The sequence below is a fragment of the Callorhinchus milii genome, unplaced genomic scaffold (assembly GCF_018977255.1).
Source record: "Callorhinchus milii isolate IMCB2004 unplaced genomic scaffold, IMCB_Cmil_1.0 Scaffold2, whole genome shotgun sequence".
In the NCBI taxonomy this organism is placed as follows: Eukaryota; Metazoa; Chordata; class Chondrichthyes; order Chimaeriformes; family Callorhinchidae; genus Callorhinchus; species Callorhinchus milii.
The window spans coordinates 14334574-14359453 of NW_024704743.1; the positions used below are offsets into that span (position 1 = coordinate 14334574).

At 41.7% G+C, this 24880-nt stretch overlaps 1 protein-coding gene across 1 annotated transcript in view; it reads right to left on the minus strand.

The window, feature by feature from the left end:
- Window positions 1-23990, minus strand: part of LOC103181526 (SH3 and cysteine-rich domain-containing protein) — a 59927-nt gene extending 35937 nt beyond the window's left edge. Inside the window, 2 exon segments of the mRNA XM_007898063.2 lie at window positions 8765-9038; window positions 23806-23990. Coding sequence (XP_007896254.2) covers window positions 8765-9038; window positions 23806-23916 — 385 coding nt within the window. The 5' untranslated portion in view covers window positions 23917-23990.
- Window positions 23991-24880: the final 890 nt, after the last annotated feature.

A 24880-nucleotide genomic window follows, 5' to 3' on the forward strand; every position in this document is an offset into this window, starting at 1 on the left:
AGAATCACATACAGAAGAGGTTTTGAAGTCCAGGTATTGTGTCTGATTGTTCAACATATGAAGAAAAGATACAGGACCAGCTTAGGTTATAACTGTCATGAAGAAGTGTTTATTTTGTTTTCTACTAAACTGAGTGACGTGCAGTCATCAGTGACTTGACTTCTAAAGGACCATTATTCACGGAGTCATTTAATAATAATAATAATAATCCTTGCATTTGATATAGCGCTTTTCACGTTGGGAGGACGTCCCAAAGCGCTTCACAGAACACACTGTAAAGTGAATTGACTGTATATTTGTGGGCGAACGCGGCAGCCAATTGCGCACAGCAATGTCCCACAAACAGTCGTAGATTGAAAATGACCAATTTGTTATTGTTTTGGGTTTTTTGGAGGGATTATTATTAGGTGTGTGGAGTAAGGAAACTTGCCCAAGTTTCGCCCTGCCTGGATTTGAACTCAGGTCTCTCACTTGCAAAGCGAGTGCTCTAACCACTGAGCTACAGGACTCCACAATTGGCACTGATTTCCTACATGTTAGTATTTTCCTGCACATTTAAGTTGATATTAACATCTTCATATATGTTAAAAAAAATTCCGATTTAAAAAAAATAAAATTCAAAATATATTTTTTTATAAAATATCCCTTTTAATATGTCCACTTTCTTCTACCTTCCTCTGATTGAGCTCAACGAGTGAGGCAATAATATGAATATTTTTCTACATCAGAGAAAGGACCCTCACTGTGGAGGTAGATTTTCTTCCATCTATGAGGCTGAGGAATTGAACACTGCAAGTTGCTCATTCAGTCATTTGGCTTCATACAAACATAGTTCCCTAGAGTTCAAATGTGAATCAAGGTTATTAATTCGAGGTCTTGGCTGTGAATACTGCTGTAGCTGAGAGAATTGAATTGGATTAACCTGATCTTTAACTTGAACACGACCCACAAGTGAAGCTTTCATACAGCAAAGTCGTGGATGAAACATTGCAAGGTACAAACCTATTATATTTAAGGGCTTCTCTCTGATTCAGCGCGGAGTTCCTTGGCAATTCTTGTTGTTAACTGCTTTGGTTTCTTTTATGTTCTTCCAAAAATATTGCTATGCAATCCATTCTTCCCACAGTGGAAGATGAAGACAGAGCAGACACCTGCTGCTCCCCAAACGTGGTCCAAATTATGCCTACTTTGAATGGCTCCATTGAAGGAGGTTACCTGCCCATGTTGGTTTTCATAAGTTTAGGTGTTTGCTCCAGTAGCGGATGATATTGGCATGTGATAATAATAATAATAATAATACTTGCACTTGATATAGTGCCTTATCATGTTAGTGAGACATCTCAAAGTGCTTCACAGAATATACTGTAAAGTAAATTGACTGTGTATTTTGTGGGGGAAACATGGCAGCCGATTATGCACAACACTGTCCCTCAAACAGTCGTGGATTGAGTGACCAAATTATTATTTTTTTTGAAGGGATTACTACGCCCGGAAATTGATCCACCAATCAAATAACAAACGGGTTCCCACTTACTGCTAGATAAAGAGCCGTGGGCAGAAAGGAGATTTGCCATAGTTTCGGCCCTGCCTGGGAATCAAACCCGGGTCATCCTGCTTGCGAACCGAGTGCTCTAACCAATACTCTACAGGACTCCTACATCAGAGGGGAAGGGAGCTGTTCCAAAAACTTTGTGAAGGCTTCCCGGGGGAAAAAGCGGATATCTGTAGATGTAGGATCATGATCAGCCACAGATGTTATATATATTCAGGAAGACTCCACAAGCCCAGCACATCACGGACTAAGGATTACAGTACAATGATTATCCACATAAATGATTCCATACGTGAAGCCTGAAGTGTCTCTTCTAAACCTAACATTGTTTGGAATGCATCAAGCTTATCCTTTCATTTGATACAGCACCTTATCAAAAGTCCCAAAGAACTTTGCAGGATTTTACTGTAAATACAATAAATACAAAATTATTGTAAAGCGGCTTTCATATCGGGAGGACATCCTAAGGCACTGAACAGTCAGGGTAAGAGGGTGGCCAAAGACACGGTCAAAGAGGAGGGTCTTGAGGCATGCCTTGAAGGAGGCAAGGGAGGGAGTAAGGGAGAAAGGACAGTTGAGGGTCGAACAAGATGCCTGGGTTCCTAACTGGCTTGGTGAGGTGAAGCATGCATTCGTGGATGCTGATGCTGCCAGTGCCTGAGGTGCAGACGCGCTGGCGTGAGCTAATCAGGAGAGCTTCAGTGTTGCCTATGTTCAACTGTAGAAAGTTGGCTCTCATCAAGACTTGATGTTTGACAGACATTCTGTCAGGACATCAGTTGTCCTGGAGTTGAGGGTGGAGACAGAGAGATAGCGTTGGGTGTCATCTGCGTACATGTGGAAGTTGATCCATTTCTGCGGATGATGTTCACCATGAGGGAGCATGTACAGGTTGAAGAGGAGAGGACCGAGGACAGGGCCCGAGGAACACTGCACAAGACAGTGCGCGGGCTGGAAGAGAAGCCATTTGTGGACACAAATTGTAGCCAGTGTAAGAGATAGAACCTGAACCATTCAAGGACAGAACCTTGAAGATCAAGGTGAGAGGAGAGGTGGTGGAGGAGGATAGAGTAGTCCACTGTGCAAAGACAGCAGAGAGTTCGAGGAGGATGACAAAGTGAATCAAAGTAACTGCATATTTGTTTGTGAACATAATAGCTAATTTGCACACGCGAAGGTCCCACAACCAGCCATGAAGTGAATGACTAATTTTATTTGGGGGATTGATGGCCAGGACAAAGGGAGAAACTCCTTTCTCTTTTTGAACAGTGTATGAGATCTTTGAACATCTATCTGAACAGGCAGCCGGGACCTTAATTTAACTTCTCATCTGAAGGAGGGCACCTCTGACAATGAAGCACTCTGTCAACAACGGAAGAAATTACAACCTACGAACAGGAGATGAGGTTGGTTTTGTTCAGGCATGATCATGTGGAGAAGATGCTTTCTCTGAGGAGGTACTTTCTGTGAAGAAGGTTCTTTCTGAATGCTGGCGCTCTGCAAAATGATGTTTTCAACAATTCTCACAGCTTCCATTTCAGTCATGATAAATAATATTAATAATCCTTATAGCGTCTTTCATGCCCAAAGTGCGTCCAAAAGCACTTTACAGGATTCGGTATACTGTGAAGTGGAGTGACTATGTATTTGTGGTGAATGCAACCAATTTTATTTGGAGGGTTGTTGATCAGACACCTGAAGAAACTCTCTTTTCAAATAGTGCCATGGGATCTGGTGGCCAACCAATGGCTCATGGGCCAGAAATACCATAAATCAAGAAAATTAATTTTGTTGGTCGACCAAAAAGATGGCCAACACTAGTTTAGACTATGTGAGTTCAAGTCCCAATGTGGGGCTTGAACCCACAACCGTCTGATTCAGAGGTGAAAGTTCTACCACTGAGCTACACTGACACAAGTCATGCCCCCTTCTGTTGTCAAGATCTCCACAACTTACTTATGCTAGTTAAAAACAACTACTGAATAAACGTTGCAGCATTTATTGCTTCGCTATCAATATGAGTTGCTGTTTGTGAGAACTCCTCCAGCCATGCAATATGTTATATCCTTAAATGCTCATGTAAGATGGTAGTCTCATCCCCAAAGTCTAAACATAGGCACAGATAAGAAGTTGCAATTAGGTCTGCACCTGCATTACTTCAATAGATGTAGACTGATAAATTTAGGACTATGAGGCTGAGCACTTAAGGTAAAAGAAACTATTCACAATTGTAATTATTTTCCAAGCTGACAAGTGTGTGCCCAAGTTTGTATCCATGCCTACAGCTAAGTTAAAAGCCATAAATAAATGTTGGTGTTAAAGCTGTTCAAAGGTACAGAAATCAACTAGTAAACTAAATGGCCAGTCATTCCAAGCAGTTAAGATGGTCTAATGGGTTTACCTTCTGTGTAGTTCAAAAAGTGGACTTTGGAATTTAGCAATGTACGTTTAGCACCTCTTCATTTATTGCATTCCCCAAATTACTCTATCAATCTTATTTAATTTTAGTATAAAGTACTGGATGGAAATTCGATCCCATGATGTTGAACATTCCCAAGAAAGGCTGCCAAAAATTATTTATATTCAACCTTAATTTAGCAAATTTCCCTCTGAAAGTAAATTTCTATGGTTGAAAACCAACCTCTTTGTCAATTCCATGCAGAAATTGGCCTAAGCATTAGTATGTCAGTATCCTATGCATTTCGCCCACAATATATAGTCAATCCACTTTACAGTATATACTGTGAAACGCTTTGAGACGTTTCAAGTGCAAGGATTATTGTTATTATTATGAGTAAAGTTATGAGTGCCGAGCTTTTTGAGTCATAGAAAATGACCATCTGAAGCCAGAAATGTATATGTTTATAACTTTGTGGTCAGTTTTGTCATAATTTTAAGATTTTGATGATTCTTAAATTCAGGCTGTTGAGTCATATATTATAATTGTAACCTGGTATCACAGTTGTAACCTTAAGACTAAAATTTTACGTTTGTGCCGAATTTGGGGAAATCATCCAAAAACCAGCCTGAACCAGTTTGGAAGCTGTTTTTCACGCAGCCCAGTTTAAGAACTAACTCCCAAATTAAGACTGAATTTAAGAATCTTCAAAATCTTAAAATTATGACAAAACTGACCACAAAGTTATAAACATATACATTTCTGGCTTCAGATGGTCATTTTCTATGACTCAAAAAGCTCGGCACTCACCGCCCATAGCTGAAAGCTATTTAAAAACTATTTGGTACCTTTGGCTTTAAATTCTTGACCCATAGTGTATTTGGAGAGTAAGATTTTATTTTCTATCAACATTCAGCTCAGTTTAGTTCCCTGAAGGGAACAGCATCTTTTCATAGAGATGTATCAGGGCCGGGAACACAGGAGCGTGGGAGAAAACAAACCCACTATGGTGGAGTGTATGACTGCTCTAAATTGAAACCATTCATTTTCATCCTACTCTATTTCTAGTTGCTTGGATAAATTGCATGATGATTTAGTACAAACAAAAACATTTACAAAACTCGAGGCCTGAATGTCTCATGCGTTTAGGCTTAAGACCATTGTCTTAATGTTTAAGATCATGTGAAATTTTGCAAGAGTCGTAGATCCAGAAGTCGATTTGCATCATTCTTTTATAGGGGATCACAGAAAAACTGCATCCAAGTAAAGACTGAATTTTGAATTGGAAATTGTGTAAAATTTTGGAAAACAATCTTAAATCTTAAGACAATGAACAGAATGATTTCCTCTTTCCTAAAATTTTAATGAAGATTTTAAAGATATATTGTTTCATTTGGGTCAAAACAATTATTTTTTATACATAATAACAATTCTTGAATTTGATATAAGACCTTATCAAGTCTTTGAGACATCTCAAAGCGCTTCACAGAATATACTGTAAAGTGAATTGACTGTATATTTTGTAGACAAAACACGGCAGCCAATTGTGCACATCAGTGACCCACAAACAGCTGTGGATAGAGTGACCAAGTTATTACATTATCATTTTTTAAAACGTCTTTGCAACCTCCATTTGTCAACTGAATTGAATTCCATTGCCACTAACTTTTAAAAAATCCAGAAAAGGTGAAAGTATTCAAGATAAACCCAGTGACAAGTTGATTTTCTGGCAAATTTGGATCACATTATATTTATGTAACCAAGTATTTAGCAAGAAAACAATTAGGAGATTTACTTGGGAGGTACAATAAATGATATTGACTACTGTGCTAAATACTAGGCTTATATGCTGACTTTGTGTCAGGTTTCAGCCAGAGGCCATAACATGTCACAATATAATGCAACAGAGGCAGAAGATTAGATGTCAGTGCATATGGTGCTGGCTGTGCACTGAAAAAGACCTTAAGTCTTAGCTAGATTAGCATCCAGGGCAATTCCAATGCAATCCACCCTGCGATGGAGATGAACTGCTCTGTGTACATTATTCCAGTTGTAATAAAGCAGCCAGATAAGGTTGTGAGCAATCCGGATTCAATGTTGGTGCAGCTATGTTTATGCTCTTTGTGTTGTAATGTGCACAAGGACACAAGAACATGATTTTCCTACAGCTATGACATTGATGAAGCAGCTGTTTTATTCTGTTATTACACTGAAAGAATGTTTATACTGCCACTATTTCAGCTAAAACTGGCACTGAAACCATGCTTGGAGTGGTTTTAGGATTAAAATAATATTTTGTCAGACTTCATGCTTGACCTCTTGAAGATTTTGGCAACTAATTTGTTAAGCCAAGGAGCCAGATCATAGTCTTAGCCTTAAGACCATTGTCTTAAAGATCATACAGAAATGTAATATCAAAGCTCTTAAAAAGAGCTGTGGAAAATCAGCTACTAATTTAAAATTAAATTTAAACATTTTCCAAAATTCCATGTGACCCTAAGTTTTCCAACAAGGGGTTTGAGGTTAATACCATGAGGAATTTCAGAGCTTAGTTTCTCTGGCTAAGGAGTAATGACCAACTAAGACTGATTTTGCTATTGCAGACTGCATGATGCTTCTGACCTCTCTCTGTGAAAAACAGCCAAGTCTTCAACTGTGCTTCACTTCACCTACTATAACTGGCTATGAGCGACAGTGATTCACAAATGGACTTGGTATAATCTACAATAATCTGTTTGACTGTGCTGCCATTGCAAAAACAAAACAAGTTATGAACCAGTCATTTTTTTCCAAATGGGGAAAGTGGATTACAGAATCATTTTATCCACACCATGACAGCACACTAACAGTCAGCGTATTCTGAAGTGAATCCTGTTTTCTTAGATTTTTGGCGGTATTTGTCCCCTTTATTAATAATACTTGATAATAATCCTTGAATTTATATAGTATTTTATCATGTCATTGAGACATCTCAAAGCGCTTCACAGAACATACTGTAAAGTGAACTGACTGTATATTTTGTGGGTGAAACACGACAGCCAATTGTACATAGCAGTGTCCCACAAACAGTCGCGGATTGACTGACCAAATTATTATTTTTTCTTTGAAAGGATCTACTGATCAACTAACATCCAGGTTCCTACTTACTGGTAGGTAAACAGAGCTGTGTGGAATAAGGAAATTTCCTTAAGGTTTCGCCTCACCCGGATTCAAACCCAGGTCTTCGCTTGCAAGGCGAGCACGCAAACCACTACGCTATTGGGACTATTATTAGCAAAAAGAGAAGCGCATAGAATCGGAGGTAATCTTGTGACGTGGCTTTGCAATTGGTTGGGAGGCAGAAAACAGAGGATAGGGATTAAGGAAACATTCTCTGATTGGGGGGACTTGACAAGTGGTGTCCCCCAGGGGTCTGTACTGGGACCTCAGCTTTTTGCCATATACATAAATGACATGGATGAAGAAATAGAAAGTTTTATATCCAAGTTTGCGGATGACACTAAGATAAGAGGCTCAGCAAGTAGTGAAGATGGGAGTAGGAAGTTACAGAGGTAGGAAGTCATCCACTATGGACCGAAAAAAGATAGGGCAGAATACTTTCTTAATGGGGAGAAATTAAGAGCTGTGCAAGAGCAAAAAGATTTGGGTGTCTATATCCACAAATCACTAAAAACTAGTTCCCAGGTGCAAAATCAAAAAGGCAAATGGTATGTTGGATTTTATCTCGAGAGGCCTGGAATACAAAGGGGAAGATACGATGCTTCAGCTGTACAGAGCTTTAGTCAGACCCTACCTGGAGTACTGCGTTCAGTTTTGGGCACCACACCACAGGAAAGATATATTGGGTGCAGAGCAGGTTCACCAGAATGTTACCAGGCCAAAAAGGGTTAAGTTACGAGGAAAGGCTGCGTAAACTTGGATTGTATTCCCTCAAGTTTAGAAGATTGAGGTTTTTAGGATGATAAAGGGATTTGATAGGGTAGATGCAGAAAAACTATTTCCTATGTTGGGGGAATGCAAAACAAGGGGCATAGTCTTAAAATTAGAACCAGACCATTTAAGAGTGAAATTAGGAAGCATTTTTTCACTCAAAAGGTGGTAGAAATCTGGAACTCTCTCCCCCAAAAGGTGGTGGATGCTGGATCCATCCACACATTCAAGAAAGAGATTGACAGATTTTTGGTAGGTCGCGGTATTAAGGGATACGGGGAGAAAGCAAAAAAAATTGGATTTGAAATTCTAGTAAAGATATAGATCAGCCATAATCTAATTAAATGGCGGAACAGGCTCAACAGGCTGAATGGCCTACTCCTGTTCCTAGGTGTATTTCTCCTTTTTTTTCTGTGTATTTGTAGAATTCAGTAGCTAGGCACTGAATTAAATCTGTGTATATACTCACCCTCTGTACTCTGAATGGTTAAAACTCAGCCTTAACACTGAAGACTCAAAACTGTTTGCCCATTGCAGGCTGCCTGAGGCTTTTCTATGCTAAGGAAATGGAAGCTAGCTTAGGCAAACGCAGTAGCCAATCTGTGCCTACAACATCCCACAAACAGCTCTGGGATAAGTAGTCAAATTAATTACATTTTTAGGGTGGATTTGGACCAGCTAGAAATATTGGCCAGGAGGCAATACATTTCCATTATAACTTATAGGGGAGTAAAGATCATTCCAAGGGAGGGTAATAACATCTACTAACAACTGCTTCAGATGTTCCCAATGAGCTTCTTGTGCAACACGAATCATTAAATGAATTTCAAATGAATGACTTTACACTTATTTAAACATAGGACTGACAGAAAGAGATTTCTTACCAACGATCATATGGTTGCAGGTATCACAGAAAGTTGGTTTCTTGAAGATGTATTCCTGGAAGGAATGCGTCCTGTTCTCAGATTGCCTTTGGGTTTTGGTTGGGGTGGATGTCTGACTCTCTGAGCCTGGGAGCTGTCCGGTGCTGGAGCTAACTCCAGGCAGTAGTTCCACCTGAAGCTTTGTCTCGCTGCCCGTTCGATGAAAGAAATTATCAGCGCTTTTACTCCTCAGACTCTTTGTCTTGAACGACAGCGATCGCTTCAGTTTCTGCAGCTGTAATTGAATGGAAATGATGTTTAAGCGGATGGGAGACATGGCAATGATGAGCCTAATTATTGCCAGACAAATATCTTGGCTCGGCACAAATATCTTGTGCCGTGGTGCTGCCGTATCCCAGATCTGCAGCCGAGTGTGTGACAGAGTGTACAGAAAAACCTTACCTAAGTTTATTTTGAAACAATATCCTTGGAAAATATGAAGGAGATCAGATTCCTGGCCTTTCATTGTTTGTGCATAATCAACATAGCGCTGCTGGAAGCCAGTGTATTGACAGACAGATATGCTGTACTTGTTTAAAAATTTATTCTTCAACTCCTTTGGCTGTGGCCACTGAGCCATAGACCCATCAGGATTCAGGTTTGATCATTGGTTCATGGGGAGTTCAGAAGGGCACCTTGAATGTAACACTAGTTAAAATATATCTACTTGTCAAATAGCAATACATAGCCCAGCAGCCTGTTTGTCTTTATGGCTGCCTTGCATTGTTTGCCATTGTGAGAGACGAGTCATCTAACACCCTTAAGTCTCTTTCAACTTCTTCCTCAACATGTTCTATGCCATCCTAGGAGTATAAGTGCCTCCTACATTTTCTTTGTATGTGTAGTACAGTAAACACACACCTTAAGGCCACCCACCAATGTTGTCTTTTTGTTGTCTTTTTCATTTCACCATTGCAGTAATAATAATCTTTACATTTGATGTAGTAACTTTCATGTCAGCTGGATGTCTCAAATGCTTCACAGGATATACTGTAAAGAATAATATATATTTTATAGTCGAATGTGGCAGCCAATTTACACACAGCAAACAGTTATCACTGAATGACCAATTTTATTTGGGGGACTGTTTGTCAGGAGAAACTCTTCTCAAATAGTTGCCATGGGATCTTTAACGTCCACCTGACCAGGTAGACCGGACCTCAGTTTTACATGGCATCTGAAAACAGCTAGGATTGGTGTGATGGGGGTACGGGGAGGTTGAGGAGTTCAGACTCGCAGGTGAGAAGATGTTGATGGGAGCCAAAGAGTATGGCTTCCGTCTTGCTGACATTCAACTGCAGGAAGTTTGCGCTCATCCAGGCTCTTGATGGCTGTCAAACAAGCTGACTGGATATTCGGGGACTGGGAATCGCAGCTGGAGGAGGAGAAGTAGATATGGGTATCATCCGCATAATTGTGGAAGTTTACTCTGTCCCATGTCTGAAGATGACATCATCAAGTGGGAGCATATAGATGAGGAAAAGGAGGGGCCAAGGATGGAGCCTTGGGGTACCCCACAGGTGACCGGGCTGAGCGGGAGGAAAAACCATTGGCCAAGATAAAGTGCTGGCGATCGTTTAAGCAGGACTCGAATCATGCGAGTGCGGTCCCACTAAGGTGGATGAGGGAGGAGAGGCAGTGGAGGAGGATGGCGTAGTCGACTGTCGAACACAACAGACAAATCCAGAGGACGGCCAGGTGGTTGCGATCTATAATAATAATAATAATAATATTCCTTGCATTTGATATAGCACTTTTCACGTCGGGAGGACGTCCCAAAGCACTTCACAGAACACACTGTAAAGTGAATTGACTGTATATTTGTGGGCGAACACGGCAGCCAATTGCGCATAGCAATGTCCCACAAACAGTCGTAGATTGAAAATGACCAATTTATTATTGTTTTGGGATTTGGAGGGATTATTATTAGGCGTGTGGAGTAAGGAAACTTGCCCAAGGTTTCACCCTGCCTGGAATATCTATCTTGGAGACATAGAAATCCAAGACCTCTTTGCACTTGGCATTTGATGTTAGGATTGAGGGTGCTTGATGGGGCGCTGAGGTGGTGGGGAATAGGATTTTGGAGTTGTTTTTGGCCTCCAGAATGAACCTGCGAGTAGATTACAGTTTTGGCTTGCGAGAGGGAGTGGGGGTAGGTATGGAGATGCTCGAACAACACCTGGCGGTGAACCGTGGTACTGGTTTTGTGCCATTTGTGATCGAGCAACCGAATTTGGGATTTTATGGAATACATAAAAAGTCGGTTGTTACGTGCAGGTATTGTACTCAGTAGCTAGAGCTGTTAATGTAAGCACATGGTCAATATTGCCTTATATAAAACATTGCATTGACTATTTATGCATGCCTTATATGCACATTTTCTTTTATGACCCCTTCAATTGGGTTTCTGTGCCACCTGCAGCACAGAAACAGCTTTGGTCAAAGTGACAAATTTGTCGATCTGCCACCGGGGCTCTCTCTGCCTCCTCGTCCTCCTTGACCTCTCTGCTGCCTTGGATACCATTGACCACTGTATCCTCCTCCATTTCCTCTCCTCTCACCTCAATCTTCATGGTTCTGTCCTTGAATGGTTCAGATCCTATCTTTCACACCGTCTCTACTTCATCTCCACAAACAACAACTTCTCTAGCCCTGCACCATCTCATGCGGATTTCCTCAGGGCTCTGTCCTTGGTACCCTCCTCTACGATATCTATATGCTCCCTCTTGGTGACATCATCTGCAGACATGGGGTCAACTTCCACATGTATGGGGATGACACCCAACTCTATCTCTCTGACTCCACCCTCAACTCCATGACCACTGCTGTCCTGATAGAATGTCTGTCAGACGTCAAGTCCTGAATGAGAGCTAAATGCTAGTTATAATAATAATAATAATAATCCTTGCATTTGATATAGCGCTTTTCACATCGGGGGGACATCCCAAAGCGCTTCACAGAACACACTGTAAAGTGAATTGACTGTATATTTTTGTGGGCGAACGCGGCAGCAATGTCCCACAAACAGTCGTGGATTGAAAATGACCAATTTATTATTGTTTTGTTTTGGAGGGATTATTATTAGGCGTGTGGAGTAAGGAAACTTGCCCAAGGTTTCGCCCTGCCTGGAATTGAACTCAGGTCTTTCACTTGCAAAGCGAGTGCTCTAACCACTGAGCTACAGGACTCCAGTTGAACGTCAATAAGACGGAGGCTCTCCTGATTGGCTCCCATCAGCGCCTCCACACCTCAGGCGCTGATAGTATCACCATCCATGGTTGTATACTCCACCTCAGTAAGCCAGTCCGGAATCTTGGAGTTTTGTTTGACCCTCAACTATCCTTTCTACCCACATCCGTGCCATGACCCGCTCTGCCTTTCCCCACCTCCGCAACATCGCCTAGCTCTGCTGTCTCACACCGCAGGCCGCCGAGACCCTCATGCACGCACTCATAACATCCAGGCTTGGCTATGCAAACTCTCTGCATGTCAGCCTCCCCAACTCCTCCCTCCATAGGCTACAGATCATCCAGAACTCTGCAGTCTATGTCTTCTCCAGAGCAAGACGCCACAAACCTATCACCCCCATCCTTGCCCGACTCTATTGGCTTCCCATCACAGAGAATACAGTTCAAGATCCTGGTTCTCACCTTCAAAGCCATCCAAAGGCTTGCTCTCCCCTACCCCTTAGACCTCCTAAACCCCTACAACCTGCCTGCTCTCTCCACTCAGTATGCTCCGGCCTGCCTCACATCCCCCACCTCGCTCGCCCCATCATTGGCAGGCGGGCCTTCAGCCACTCTGGCCCCACCCTCTGGAACTCCATCCTGCAGTCCCTCCACTCTGCCCCCTCCCTTGCCTCCATCAAGACCTGTCTCAAGACTCTCCTCTTCAACCATGCCTTCGGTCACCCTCCTTCCCCGCCTGCCCTCCACCCTCCCCGAACACAACCTCCAGCTCGGGTCTAGCACTTTGGGGTGTCCTCCCAACATGAAAGGTGCTTTACAAATGTAATGTTGTTATTGTTATTTTCTAAGTTTGCCTGCAAAATATACAGTCACTACACTTTATAATAAATCTTGTGAAGGATCCTCCTGATGTGAAAGGTGCTATATCAAATGCAAGGATTATTACTGATTAGTTAGTCCACTAAATTTATTGATCCTTTCATGCAAACATTTCAGAGTAAATTTCATGCAGACTTTCCACTCTACTCTTTGTTAAATTTTATGCCGGTATGGTATTTATTACCCATTAAATTTGAAAATTGTTGAACTGTTTCGTAAAACAGGCATGAATATATCAGCTCTTTATTTTTAATCTCTGCATACCTATGTTATTTTATTAATCACGGTCTATTTTGTCACAACCACCTTACTATAAATTATCCACATTACTATTGGTGGTGGTCACACAGTATTAAACATTTCTAAAGCTGCCTGTGTGGAACTAGTATTACGTAGTGACATTTTGTGTGACATTTGCCAAATGTCACACAACCCATTCATTTTCTGCATTTCCAGCACATTTATGCCATTTTATGCTTATTGACATTTACCAGCTAATTCAGATTGTTAAAATAACTACCAATTCATTTTAAGTGGCAAAATTGGCTCAATTTTCAGCATTACATTGGACAACAAGATAATGCTAAGTGGAATACTGACAAAACGCAGGCAGTTCTTAAATAAAACACATAAGCTGATGGCCACTACAATCTACTTAGTGGCCATCAAAATTTGAATCCCCATCCCCTAAATAAAATCTATGAACAATTAAGCGCTTGTCTTCATACACTGCATTATCACCTATGACTTCAGGAGATTCCTGGCAACTCGTTGTAGCGCTCTCTTTACAGGATTCCCTTGAATAAAAGGTTTTGTGAACACTAGCAATCAATTCTCTGATGAACAGGTAGTTTCTTACTTGTACAATATATATCAGACAATGGAGAATCTAATGATGAGATAATTGGATCAAGTGAAAATGATCTTTCACTGTATCAAGACAGGTTACTGGATAAAACAGTTANTTTTTAATGAGTAACTTTCTTAAATTCATTGTTAGATCCATCAATGCAGTAATAATCACTGTAAAACGCATTGAGGCAGTAAGAAAGTGAATCTTGTGAATAAAAGGTGACACAATACAATCTATGATTCTTGCTTTGGGAACAGCAATTGACACAAAATTGTAGCAAAATAAATTTGAAAATGTAATTTTACCTTGGAATGCCTTAATTGAAATATTCAATGTACCTCTCCTCCATTAATTCCATGATACCAAAATCAACTTTACTTACTATTCGCACTCTCTCAAACTTAATCTTAGTCTAAGTCTTTCACCTCTGCTTACACACTTGCCATCACCAACTGAGTTTTTTTATTGGAAGAGTTCATCTTTCTTTGCTTAACTCGTGCTTAACTCACTCTGCTCTGGAGAACATTGTTTACTTTGTTGTGCTATAAGCCTGCTTTCATTTCAGGTAACACAATTCCTGAGAACGTCTCAATCTGTGAAATAGGCTTTTCCTCAGCATAAGATGCTGTCTTAGTCTTCGCTCAGTCGGTTTTATCATTCTCTCCTTGTTCTGACATTGTCCTACTTATGTCGCAAAATAAATCAAAACCCAATCCTATTACACTACCAAGTGAGCTAAATTTAATCTCCTATCTTTCCCATTGCGGTTGTGCCAATTAGACAGTTGCATGGTAAAATTGAGCCCTGGTTTATATAGGTTAATAACCTTACCTTAACTGTTACCTAGTTGTTTAGCGTAACCCCAACTTTCAGTTGGAATATAGATGGGCTTCATTCCGGTGAAGCTGGATCAGTCTTTGCTGGTACTCTTACCTTCCTAACTCTAACAAGACAAGTCATGGCTAACTATTCTAGACAAAGTGGACTGCTTTCACTGCTTATGGAGGTGGAGCATCTTCCTGTCCGCAGTTTGGGCACGCATCCCTTCCTATTGTGCGATAGTTTCACCAGTAAGCAACAGCTGCTTACCCTCTGTTTTATTTGGGTGCAGGAGAAACTCCCTTTTCTTTTCCAGTAGTGCCATAGGAACTTTAACATCCACCTGAACGGGCAAACAAGACTTCAGTTTAAAGTCTCATCTGAAGGTTAGCACAGCCAACAACACAGCACACCGCCAGCCTGTATTGGAGTGTCAGCCTAGAGTATGATTTTCAAATCCTGATGTGGGACTTGAAACCACAACCTTCTGACTCGGAGGTGAGAGGGCTACCGACTGAGCCAGCCTGACACATAAGGATTAAACAAGATTCACATTTTCTTGAGTTGAGGGACAGCATAAATAATATGGTGCAATCCAAGCTACATGGTACTTGCCATAAAATGAAGATAAAGCAAGAAAGGACAATGATTGGCTTTAATGATCTGTCTATTTCTCTTTTATCTATGACCACTGATGACCTAGATTGATGGAGACAGATTTGGAGGAGTTGCTGAGCGTGACTGTAGTGTGAAGGAAGTGAATCATCATCAGTAAACACTATCATTAACTCAGAGTGCTTCAACGATCATGGCATTTCAATCCTAAATGCTAATTTAGCTTTCTCACACTATCTAACACAGCAAACGCTCCAATCCAGTTTCCAAGTGATGTCCTCTATCAAGATGCACAAGCTAATAATATTTCTTGAGCAAATAATAGATTTCTAACAGGGATATTTACACTGAGTCCTATTCAAAGTGTACCTACATTGAGCACCTGTGGGGATACAGAAGTGACAAATAGCGAGTTTTCATTTTGAGTCCTGGCATACAAATGAATGATGGCAATAATAAAATAATAATAATCCTTCCATTTGATATGAAGGCCTCAAAGCACTTTACAGTTTTCTGCGGAGTGCTGTGACTGTGTATTTGCAAGTGAATATGTACATCGATTTGCACACAGCAATGTACCACAAACAGTCATGAAGTGAATGGCCATTTTTACCTGGAGTATTTTTTACCCGGACACCAGGAAAATCTCCTATCTCTCTTTACATAATGCCATGATTTCTTTAACGTCCATCTGAATGGTCAGACTGTCAGTTCAGTTTAACGTATTGCACATTGGCCAATGCAGCATTCTATTGCAGTGTCAACCTAGACTATGAGCTCAAAGTCCCAACGTGCAGCTTCAACACACAACTATCTGACCCAGAGGCAAAAGTGCTACCAATCAAGCCAGACTGACACATGCAAGCCCAAGTTTCACCTTTTGTTTTAAATTTTGAACTGAAGAATAGAAACTTAAAGGAGGAGGCGAGGTAATGGACCTTTATGATAAATGAGTGGTTGGATAATGCTTTGTAGAATGGAAACCTTTTGTACGTGTGAAGAGGTCTCCTTACTAAATTCCCTGGAGATGGTTTGTAGTAAATCTCATCACATTGAAGAAAGCCATCTATGGCTTTCTTCACTGTTTAACTTTTTATTATAACTGTGGGTTGTATTCAGACTTTTATTTTCCGAACAAACACATTTTGTTTCGAACAATAACCTTAAAATAAGTACAATTTGTTCCAGAGATATCATTGCTGTACAACATGTTACACTGCAGTTCTCCAACAGGCTTCTACAGCAGAATGATTCAGAGCATGTGATACTGTCACTTCCATACTGTCCTCGCCTGAGACTGATTCCAAGTAAAGTGATTCAGTGCATATGAGCAACCAAGTTCATGTACAGAACTCCGCTATCCTGCCTCAAATGCTGGTTAAATGGTTAATGTCATCGAAGAGCTGGCATTGCATCTACCTCTCAAATAATCTTAATAGATTTAAAGGCAGTCCATTGGAATCTTTACTCTTATGTTTTGTAAAAAAGGCATACTGTTGTTCCATGACAAATATGCTTACCAACTGCAATCTGAAACTACCTCCCAGAAGATTCTCCAATAGTCTTACTTGAAATCAAATCAATACCAGTTTGGTTAACTCTTAACTGCAGTAATACTGCACTTTCAGCATTAATTTCATTGCAGAAATCGATTGAATCAATCAAAAATCTAGTATCTACAACTGAAACATTGAACAACTGCATCCATTATTTCATTGAGCATTTTTACATTTGATATATTTTGCCAACTCCTTTTTCACCTTTAACTGGAGAGACTTATTTCACAGAGCTCCAAGTACACTGTGAAATAAGGTGGATGCACATTCCACTTTACTAAGTCAATCCGAACCTTGGCAACTTGTTTTACCCTTAATTATCCTTTCTACCACACATCCGTGCCATGACCCGCTCTGCCTTCCCCCATCTCTGCAACATCGCCTCGCTCCGCCACTGTCTCACACCGCAGGCCGCCGAAACCCTCATACACACATTCATTACATTGAGGCTTGACTATGCAAACTCATTGCTTGTCGGCCTCCCCAACTCCTCCCTCCACAGGCTGCAGATCATCCAGAACTCTGCAGCCCGTGTCCTCTTCCGCACCAGGCTCCGTGACCCTATCACCCCTATCCTCCCCTGACTCTATTGGTTTCCCATCACACCGAGGATACCGTTCAAGATCCTGGTCCTCACCTTCAAATCCCCCCATGGTCTTGTTCCCCCCCTATCTCTGTGACCTCCTAACCCCCTACCATCCTGCCCGCTCCCTCCGCTCAGTGGGCTCCAGCCTGCTTCACGTCCCCCACCTCGCCTGCCCCACCATTGGTAGGCGGGCCTTCTGCCACTATGCCCCCATCCTCTGAAACTCCATCCCGCAGTCCCTCCGCCTCATTCCCTCCATGGTCTCCTTCAAGACCCATCTCAAGACCCTTCTCTTCGATCGTGCTTTCAAACTCCCTGCTTCCCTCCCTGCCCTCCACCCTCCTCAATCCCGAACTCCAGCTCGGGTCCGAAACCCTGAGTGTCCAGTGTCTTGAGACATCCTCCTGCTGTGAAAGGCACTATACAATTATAATTTTGTTGTTGTTATTATACACACTGTTATAATAATGATGCTTTGGGTCCATAAACTTAAACCCTGTGCTAAAATGGAGCAGGCCATAGAAAGGCAGTCAGGTTATTAAACCCAGCTAGCCTGACACATGGGAAGGGCAGACCAGTTACTGGGAGCAGTGATTCTTCCCCCACTCAGCTCCTGTTAAGCTCCCTACAAGCCAAAGTCCTAATGGGTAGGATGATCCTAGCTGGACAACCAGTGGGAAAGATTGCCTTACAGTGGCAAGCTATGTGGTTTTAGTTGCTTAAACTCCAGCAGAATCCCAACAAAAAATTCTACGGTCCCCAAGCCTTGGCTGTTGCCAACCTACGCCCAATACTTTCCAGAGTTAGGTAAGTAGGATGTATCGCTCATGAGAGAGTGCACATTCCATTCTAATAAATATCTCAGGACTTTTTGAAGCTGATTATAGTTGGACAAGGAGTGGGAAGCTTCCCAGGCACTGCTCTTAATGGCAAGCTGTGTGTTTTTTGTGGTAAACTGTAGTACCTCAATGGAGCAGTACCCCAATAATACACTGGGGTCCCTGAGCCACGGTTTTTGCTAATCTGCACCTGTTCAGAATTAGGCAAGAAGGATACATCCGTCCAGGGAAAGTGCATTTCATTCCAGAAATTTTCATGTTAAATGGAATTCTCAGTCTGCATCTGGATACTCTTAAGCAGGTGATCGGATTTCCCCATATGTTAGACATAGGTGTCTGTATATAATGGATATATAATATATAGCATATCATAGCTGTACTTTTGTGTGATTTGGAAGCTCTCTGGGTCCCTGGCTACCCTGTGTGAGGGGTGCTATATAAATGGAAGTTGTTGTTGTGATTTGTATCTTTGTTGTAATGGGGTGTAAGTAAATATTTTAATATACAATCTACTGGTTTTGCCCATTATCCACTAAATTAGCATTGCAGGTGAGAAACACTGCTGACAGGATAAACTAAGAGACACAGAAATAAACAGATATTGTAAACAAATATTGCTCCAATGAGCCAAGGTTTCTACATTGCAGTTTGTATTTGAAAACATGGGTGCCACAGGTTTGGACATGGTTACATGTGAAGGAGAAGGTGGAGTAGGAGCCTGAGTGCATTGGGTCAGCCAGGCTCAGTTACTAGCACTCTCACCTTTGAGACAGAAGGTTGTGGGTTCAAACCGCACATCGGGATTTTTGAAGTCTTACAGTCTAAATTGACACTTCAATGCAGTACTGGAGTATGTTGCATTGTTGAAGGTGCTGACAAGATGGTAAAGCGAGGTGCCGTCTGCCTGTTCAGCTGACATTAAAGATCCCATGGCACTATTCTAAAAAGGGAGTTCCTCCAGGTGTCCTAGCCAACAATCACCCAGATAAAAATTGGTCATTTACTTCACTCCTGCTGCGTGCAAATTGTCGGCCACGTTCACCTACAAAAATAAGTCACTATATTTTACAGTATATCCTATTAAGCACTTGGGAGATTTCTCGACAATATGATGAGGCACTGTATCAAACGCATGAATCATGTATTATATTCCTTGTTCCAGATTCTGGCCTTTGGGCAGAAGATATATTCAGATAGAACAAGCAACCTGAAGGTGTGAAGGAACACCACTCGAGAAAGCTGAGCAAGGCAGAGAGTCATTAAGATCTGCCATCCTGCAAAAATTGGCAGCTTGGATAAAGGCATTGCTGAAGGATACAAGTCAGGAGTAAGGGAAAATAGATGTTTCTCAGATTGGTTGCATGAGTTATTTGTGTTGGAACCTCTGCTAAGTTTGTTGCTGATATTTAAAAAATCACCTTGGCACCTCTTTTTACGTTACTCAACTTCTCTCTTGATTTTGGGGGTGGATTCTGACTCTCAGATATTGGCCACAGCTAGGGGGGAGTCAACTCCTGCCAAACTTACGGACTGAGGTAAGGCAAATATACCTCTGTGCCAGTATATTAATTCCTCCAGTATTACTGGCTAATCAGAAAAAAACAGGCTCCCCAATCTTAGACCTCAGAGATAATGTTGGCAGAGTTTTGCAGTCCACAACTGAATTAATGGTCATAGGAATATTTGTACCATTCACTTACTTATACAGTGCGGTCTAAAGTGTGGTTTTGGCTTATAGCCATGGATAACCATGTTCAAACACACATTAATGTCCATAGCTATACTACTAAATATAGACACCCTCCTAATGTGAAAGTTGTTATATAAATGTAAATTGCATTGTACTAACCACTTTGAAGGACGACAGAATCATCTTTCAATTAGTGATAAATTACATAGTTAAGGGGTCCTATGCATGTTTGAATATGTTTAACTCATGAGCTATTAACTCAGGGTGTGAGAAGCATGCTTATTTTAAGTGTCCTGACTAGTGGCATTAACTTGGCATTAACTTTCATGCACACACGATCGTAAAATGATGATCTGAGTAACATCACCCCCCAGGTTACTAAACAAGAGAAGCTCAGAATGTTTGCATTTGAATAATAATTGACCTTTTCCATAAACAGAGCTTCTTGCGAAATGATACTGCATGAATTACTTAATGGAAATTTCTTGTTTGCTTCAGGACTGCGAGAACGGGAACAGTTGCATAAGGAACAGATTTGTTAAACTTATCTGACTCTCCACATGTGATTTTGTTTGTTCAGACAAATGGTGATGTATTGACCTAATTGGTACAAATTTGGTGCAACAAAGATAATTTTGTTTACTGCACAAAGAAAACCTTAACAAAAATACATAAACTTTAGAAAAAATCTAACTATACATTTCTCAACACAAATCTAACAATTACCTTAGACCATAAAAATTATAAGCAATACTATATCTAGCTCAGAAATGAACAGACTTGAGATGAACGAGGCATGAATAGAATTTTCAGATGTCGAAGGAGTGAGAGAGGGACTCCAGGGGCAATGCTACAAGCAAGTGATGTTGGTCAAAGACCAGATTTGAAACAAAAGTGAAGGTTGAGGATGGGACAAAACACACAGATTATACAAGTATACAGGGCTCAGTTAGCTCAATGGGAGCAGCTAGGGAGAATAAGTGAGTCAGAGCCAGAAGGGAGAAGGCACTAGCAAAGGGCAAATCAGATGCTTCAGTTTTGTTATCGTTCAGTTGAAGGAGGTGAAGACGCATTCCAGGATGACAGGTGGGTAGTTAATCAATCACAACAACAACAGTCTGAGAATGGAGGGTGGTAAAGCTGAGTGTCACTGGCATACATGTGGAAAGTGACTCAATATCTGGGGATGAAGCTACCAAGGAGAATCACATAGATAAGAAATAGGAGAGGAACAGTGTGTTTGTGTATCATGAACATGCAGCTTTCTGTTGCCCATTTCATGCATGCTTATAATTATAATTGAGATTTTTCTGATGTGGAAATTAATTCATATTGTTATATTTTTAATCTGGTATGTTTTGATCGACTGCTAAAATAAAAAAAGTGTGCCACACAGATTAGGCGGAAACCTAATGTGTGCAATTTGTACTTTAAACATGGTAAAATGTGTAAAGTAACATGTGTAAAGAGAAAAATGTCTGCTTAGTTATAAATAACTGAGCTGTAAGGAATTAATACAGCAAACAGAAAATAGTTTAGGATTACATTTTCTATCCGCTCACAAGTTATTACATAGTGATGAATGTTCCAGCAATCAAGAATATGTTTAAAATCATGAACTGATCAATGGATGTTTTCATAAATGGCTTATGGTCAAATAATGGTATTCAATTCTGAATTGTTGGCACTTCCTGTGAGATGTAACCATTCAGCACAGTGAGGGTTTTGGAGACATGATGATTCTGTGAAGTATGTAGACGCCTGAAGCTGAAGTCTACACTTGTCCACATCTTCATAAATAATAGTTACATCTAAATGAAAGCTTTTCTGTTGCAAACAATTATACATCACCACTGCCTCTTTATGAACTAAGAAGTAATAATAACATAAATAAGTCTACTATAAATCTGGATATTTAAAGCCATAATAACTCATATTAATTTGAATACTCTTAAAGAGGGATTGACTTCTGGCAAAGTGATAAATAATATAAAAATAATCCTTGCCTTTGATACAGCACCTTATCACGTCTTCAAGACGTCTCAAAGCTCTTCACACAATATACTGTAAAGTGAATTGACTATATTTTGTGGGAGTCTGTATATTTTGTGACAGGAATGAAATATTATGATTTGTGAACAAATGTACCATGTGCAAAACGGACAATACTGACACACCTACAAACTCACCCATTAAAACAAACGTTCAGGTTTCATTCCAAACAGGCATTTATATATATATTTTTTTTTAAAAAAATAAAAGTTAATTCTGGGGCATAGATAGCAACAGCTGCAAATATAAACTTACCCCAATGATCAAAAGAATGAGCATGAACTGAATTTTTGAAGCAAGATATTCCTGGGTTTTTTTTCAGGAACTTGTTCAGAACTTTAAACCACAACAACAATGTATATTACAATACATATATAACTGATTAATCAGAACCCTTATTCTTAAACATGATTTGTTTCTGAGCATTATATTTACATCTTCATTGTGGGACTGAATGGTCACATGCAATAACACACAGACAGACACATACACACACATATAATTGGGTACTGCTATCACTAAATCGAATAAAACACTGAAATGTTCCAATGCGAATGGGATCTGAATTTGTTTAGAAACCTCTCCTCCTCTCCCCACCCCCAGTCCTGATGCAGATCGTGTTACCAACAATTGCTGATGAGCCAAACATTTTCATGCTCGAGTTTCTGAACAAATTAATTTGCAAAAGCTACAACTGTTCACACATCTAAACTGCAGCGTGAAAGATGAAAAAAAAAAGCGACGTTTCTTCAGACGGGGGTTCAGCGCAGGTCCTGTCGACGTTTCTGATCGTTTCCACTCCTGTGAGACGCAACAACCGATGGATTCATTCATCGTTAGAACAACACCAAACCGTCACACATCTTATATATTGGTTACTACTGCATTTGAGATAGATAGCAAAACCCTACACCCGTCTCCCCATCCCGTGTCTGTGTGTGTCTGTGAGTGTCTGTGTGTGTGAGTGTCTGTCTGTGAGTGTGTCTGTGTGTGTGTGAGTGTGTGTGTGTGTGTGTGTGAGTGTGTGTGTGTGAGTGTCTGTGTGGTGTGTGAGTGTGTGTGTGTGAGTGTCTGTGTGTGTGTGTGTGTCTGTGTGGGTGTCTCTGTGTGTGAGTGTCTGTCTGTGAGTGTGTCTGTGTGTGTGTGTGTGTGAGTGTGTGTCTGTGTTTGAGTATCTGTGTCTGTGTGTGTGTGAGTGTCTGTGTGTGTGTGTGTCTGTGTGTGTGTGTGAGTGTGTGTGTGTCAGTGTGTGTGTGAAAGTGTGTGTCTGTGTGTGTGTCTGCGTGTGTGTGAAAGTGTGTGTGTGTCTGTGTGTGTGTGTCTGTGTGAGTGTCTGTGTGTGTGTGAGTGTGTCTGTGTGTGTGAGTGTCTGTGTGGGTGTCTGTGTGTGTGAGTGTGTCTGTGTGTGTGAGAGAGTGAGTCTGTGTGTGTGAGTGTGTCTGTGTGTGAGTGAGTGTGTCTGTGTGTGAGTGTGTGTGTGTGTGTGTGTGTCTGTGTGTGAGTGTGTGTGTGTGTCTGTGTGTGAGTGAGTGTGTGTGTGTGTCTGTGAGTGAGTGTGTGAGTGTGTGTGTGTGTGAGTGAATGTGAGTGTGTGAGTGTGTGAGTGAATGTGAGTGTGTGAGTGTGTGTGTGTGTGAGTGAATGTGAGTGAGTGAGTGAGTGAGTGTGAGTGTGAGTGAGTGAGTGTGTGAGTGAGTGAGTGAGTGAGTGTGAGTGCCTCTCACCAGGCAGTGAAGAGCTTGAAATGAACACTTTTCCCCCCAAAAGCAGCGGTGGAGACCAATCCGTGCGATTGGCAGAGCCACCGGCGACCAGGCGGCGGGAGTCTGCTCCACAGACCGCGCTGTGTGAGGGACGTCGGGTCAGACAGACCTCGATATCATCTCTTTCCAGTTGTGTTCGCCAAATACCCATTTGCTTTTTACCTTGGATTCCCGCTGACTGAGTGTGGAAGCGGGAGATTTGGGCTCCTCGGCGCTGATGTCTTGGTTTTCTTTCTCCATCTGTGTTTCTGCTGTGGGGTTGGCAACGATCATCTCAACAGGCGATCCTCTCACTGCGGCTTCTGAAGTTTCTCTCTCTCTCTCTCTCTCTTTCTCTCTCCTCTTCTCTCTCTCTCTATCTCTCCTCTTCTCTCTATCTCTCCTCTCTCTCTCTATCTCTCCTCTTCTCTCTCTCTCTCCTCTCTCTCTCTATCTCTCCTCTTCTCTCTCTCTCTCTCTCCTCTTCTCTCTCTCTCTATCTCTCTCTCTCTCCTCTTCTCTCCTCTCTCTCTCTCCTCTCTCTATCTCTCCTCTCTCTCTCTCTCCTCTCCTCTCTCCTCTCTCTCTCTATCTCTCCTCTCTCTATCTCTACTCTCTCTCTCTATCTCTCTCTCCTCTCCTCTCCTCTCCTCTCTATCTCTCCTCTCTCTATCTCTCCTCTCTCTCTCTCTATCTCTCCTCTTCTCTCTCTCCTCTTCTCTCCTCTCTCTATCTCTCCTCTCTCTCTCTCTCTCTCCAGGGTTTTATTCTCAATGGCTTCACGTCATGAAGTATGTGGGGGAGGAGGGGGGGGTAAGAGATGGAGAGGAAGGGTGTTTGAGAAACTGCTGGGGGGAGGGGGGGAGAGAGAGAGAGAGGGGGGGGAGGAGGGAAGAGGGGGAGGGGGGAAGAGAAAGGAGGGGGGAGAGGAGATGCAGAGAGGAGGGGAGAGATGGAGAGGGAGGGAGGGAGGAAGAGGGAGACTGGAGGAGAAGGGGAGATGGAGAGGAAGGGTGTTTGAGAAACTGCTGGGGGGAGGGGAGGGGAGGGGAGGGGGAGATGGTGTTAGGGGGAAACTACAGGGGATCAGAGAAGCTGCTGCGAAGTGAAAGGATGTTTGGGAGAAGAGGCTGGAGAGGGAGAAGAGGGTACTGGGGGAGAGAAATAGCAAGAGAGGGTGTTGAGGAGCTGGTGGAGGGAGGGAGAGGGTGTTGAGGAGCTGGTGGAGGGAGAGAGGGAGGGAGAGGGTGTTGAGGAG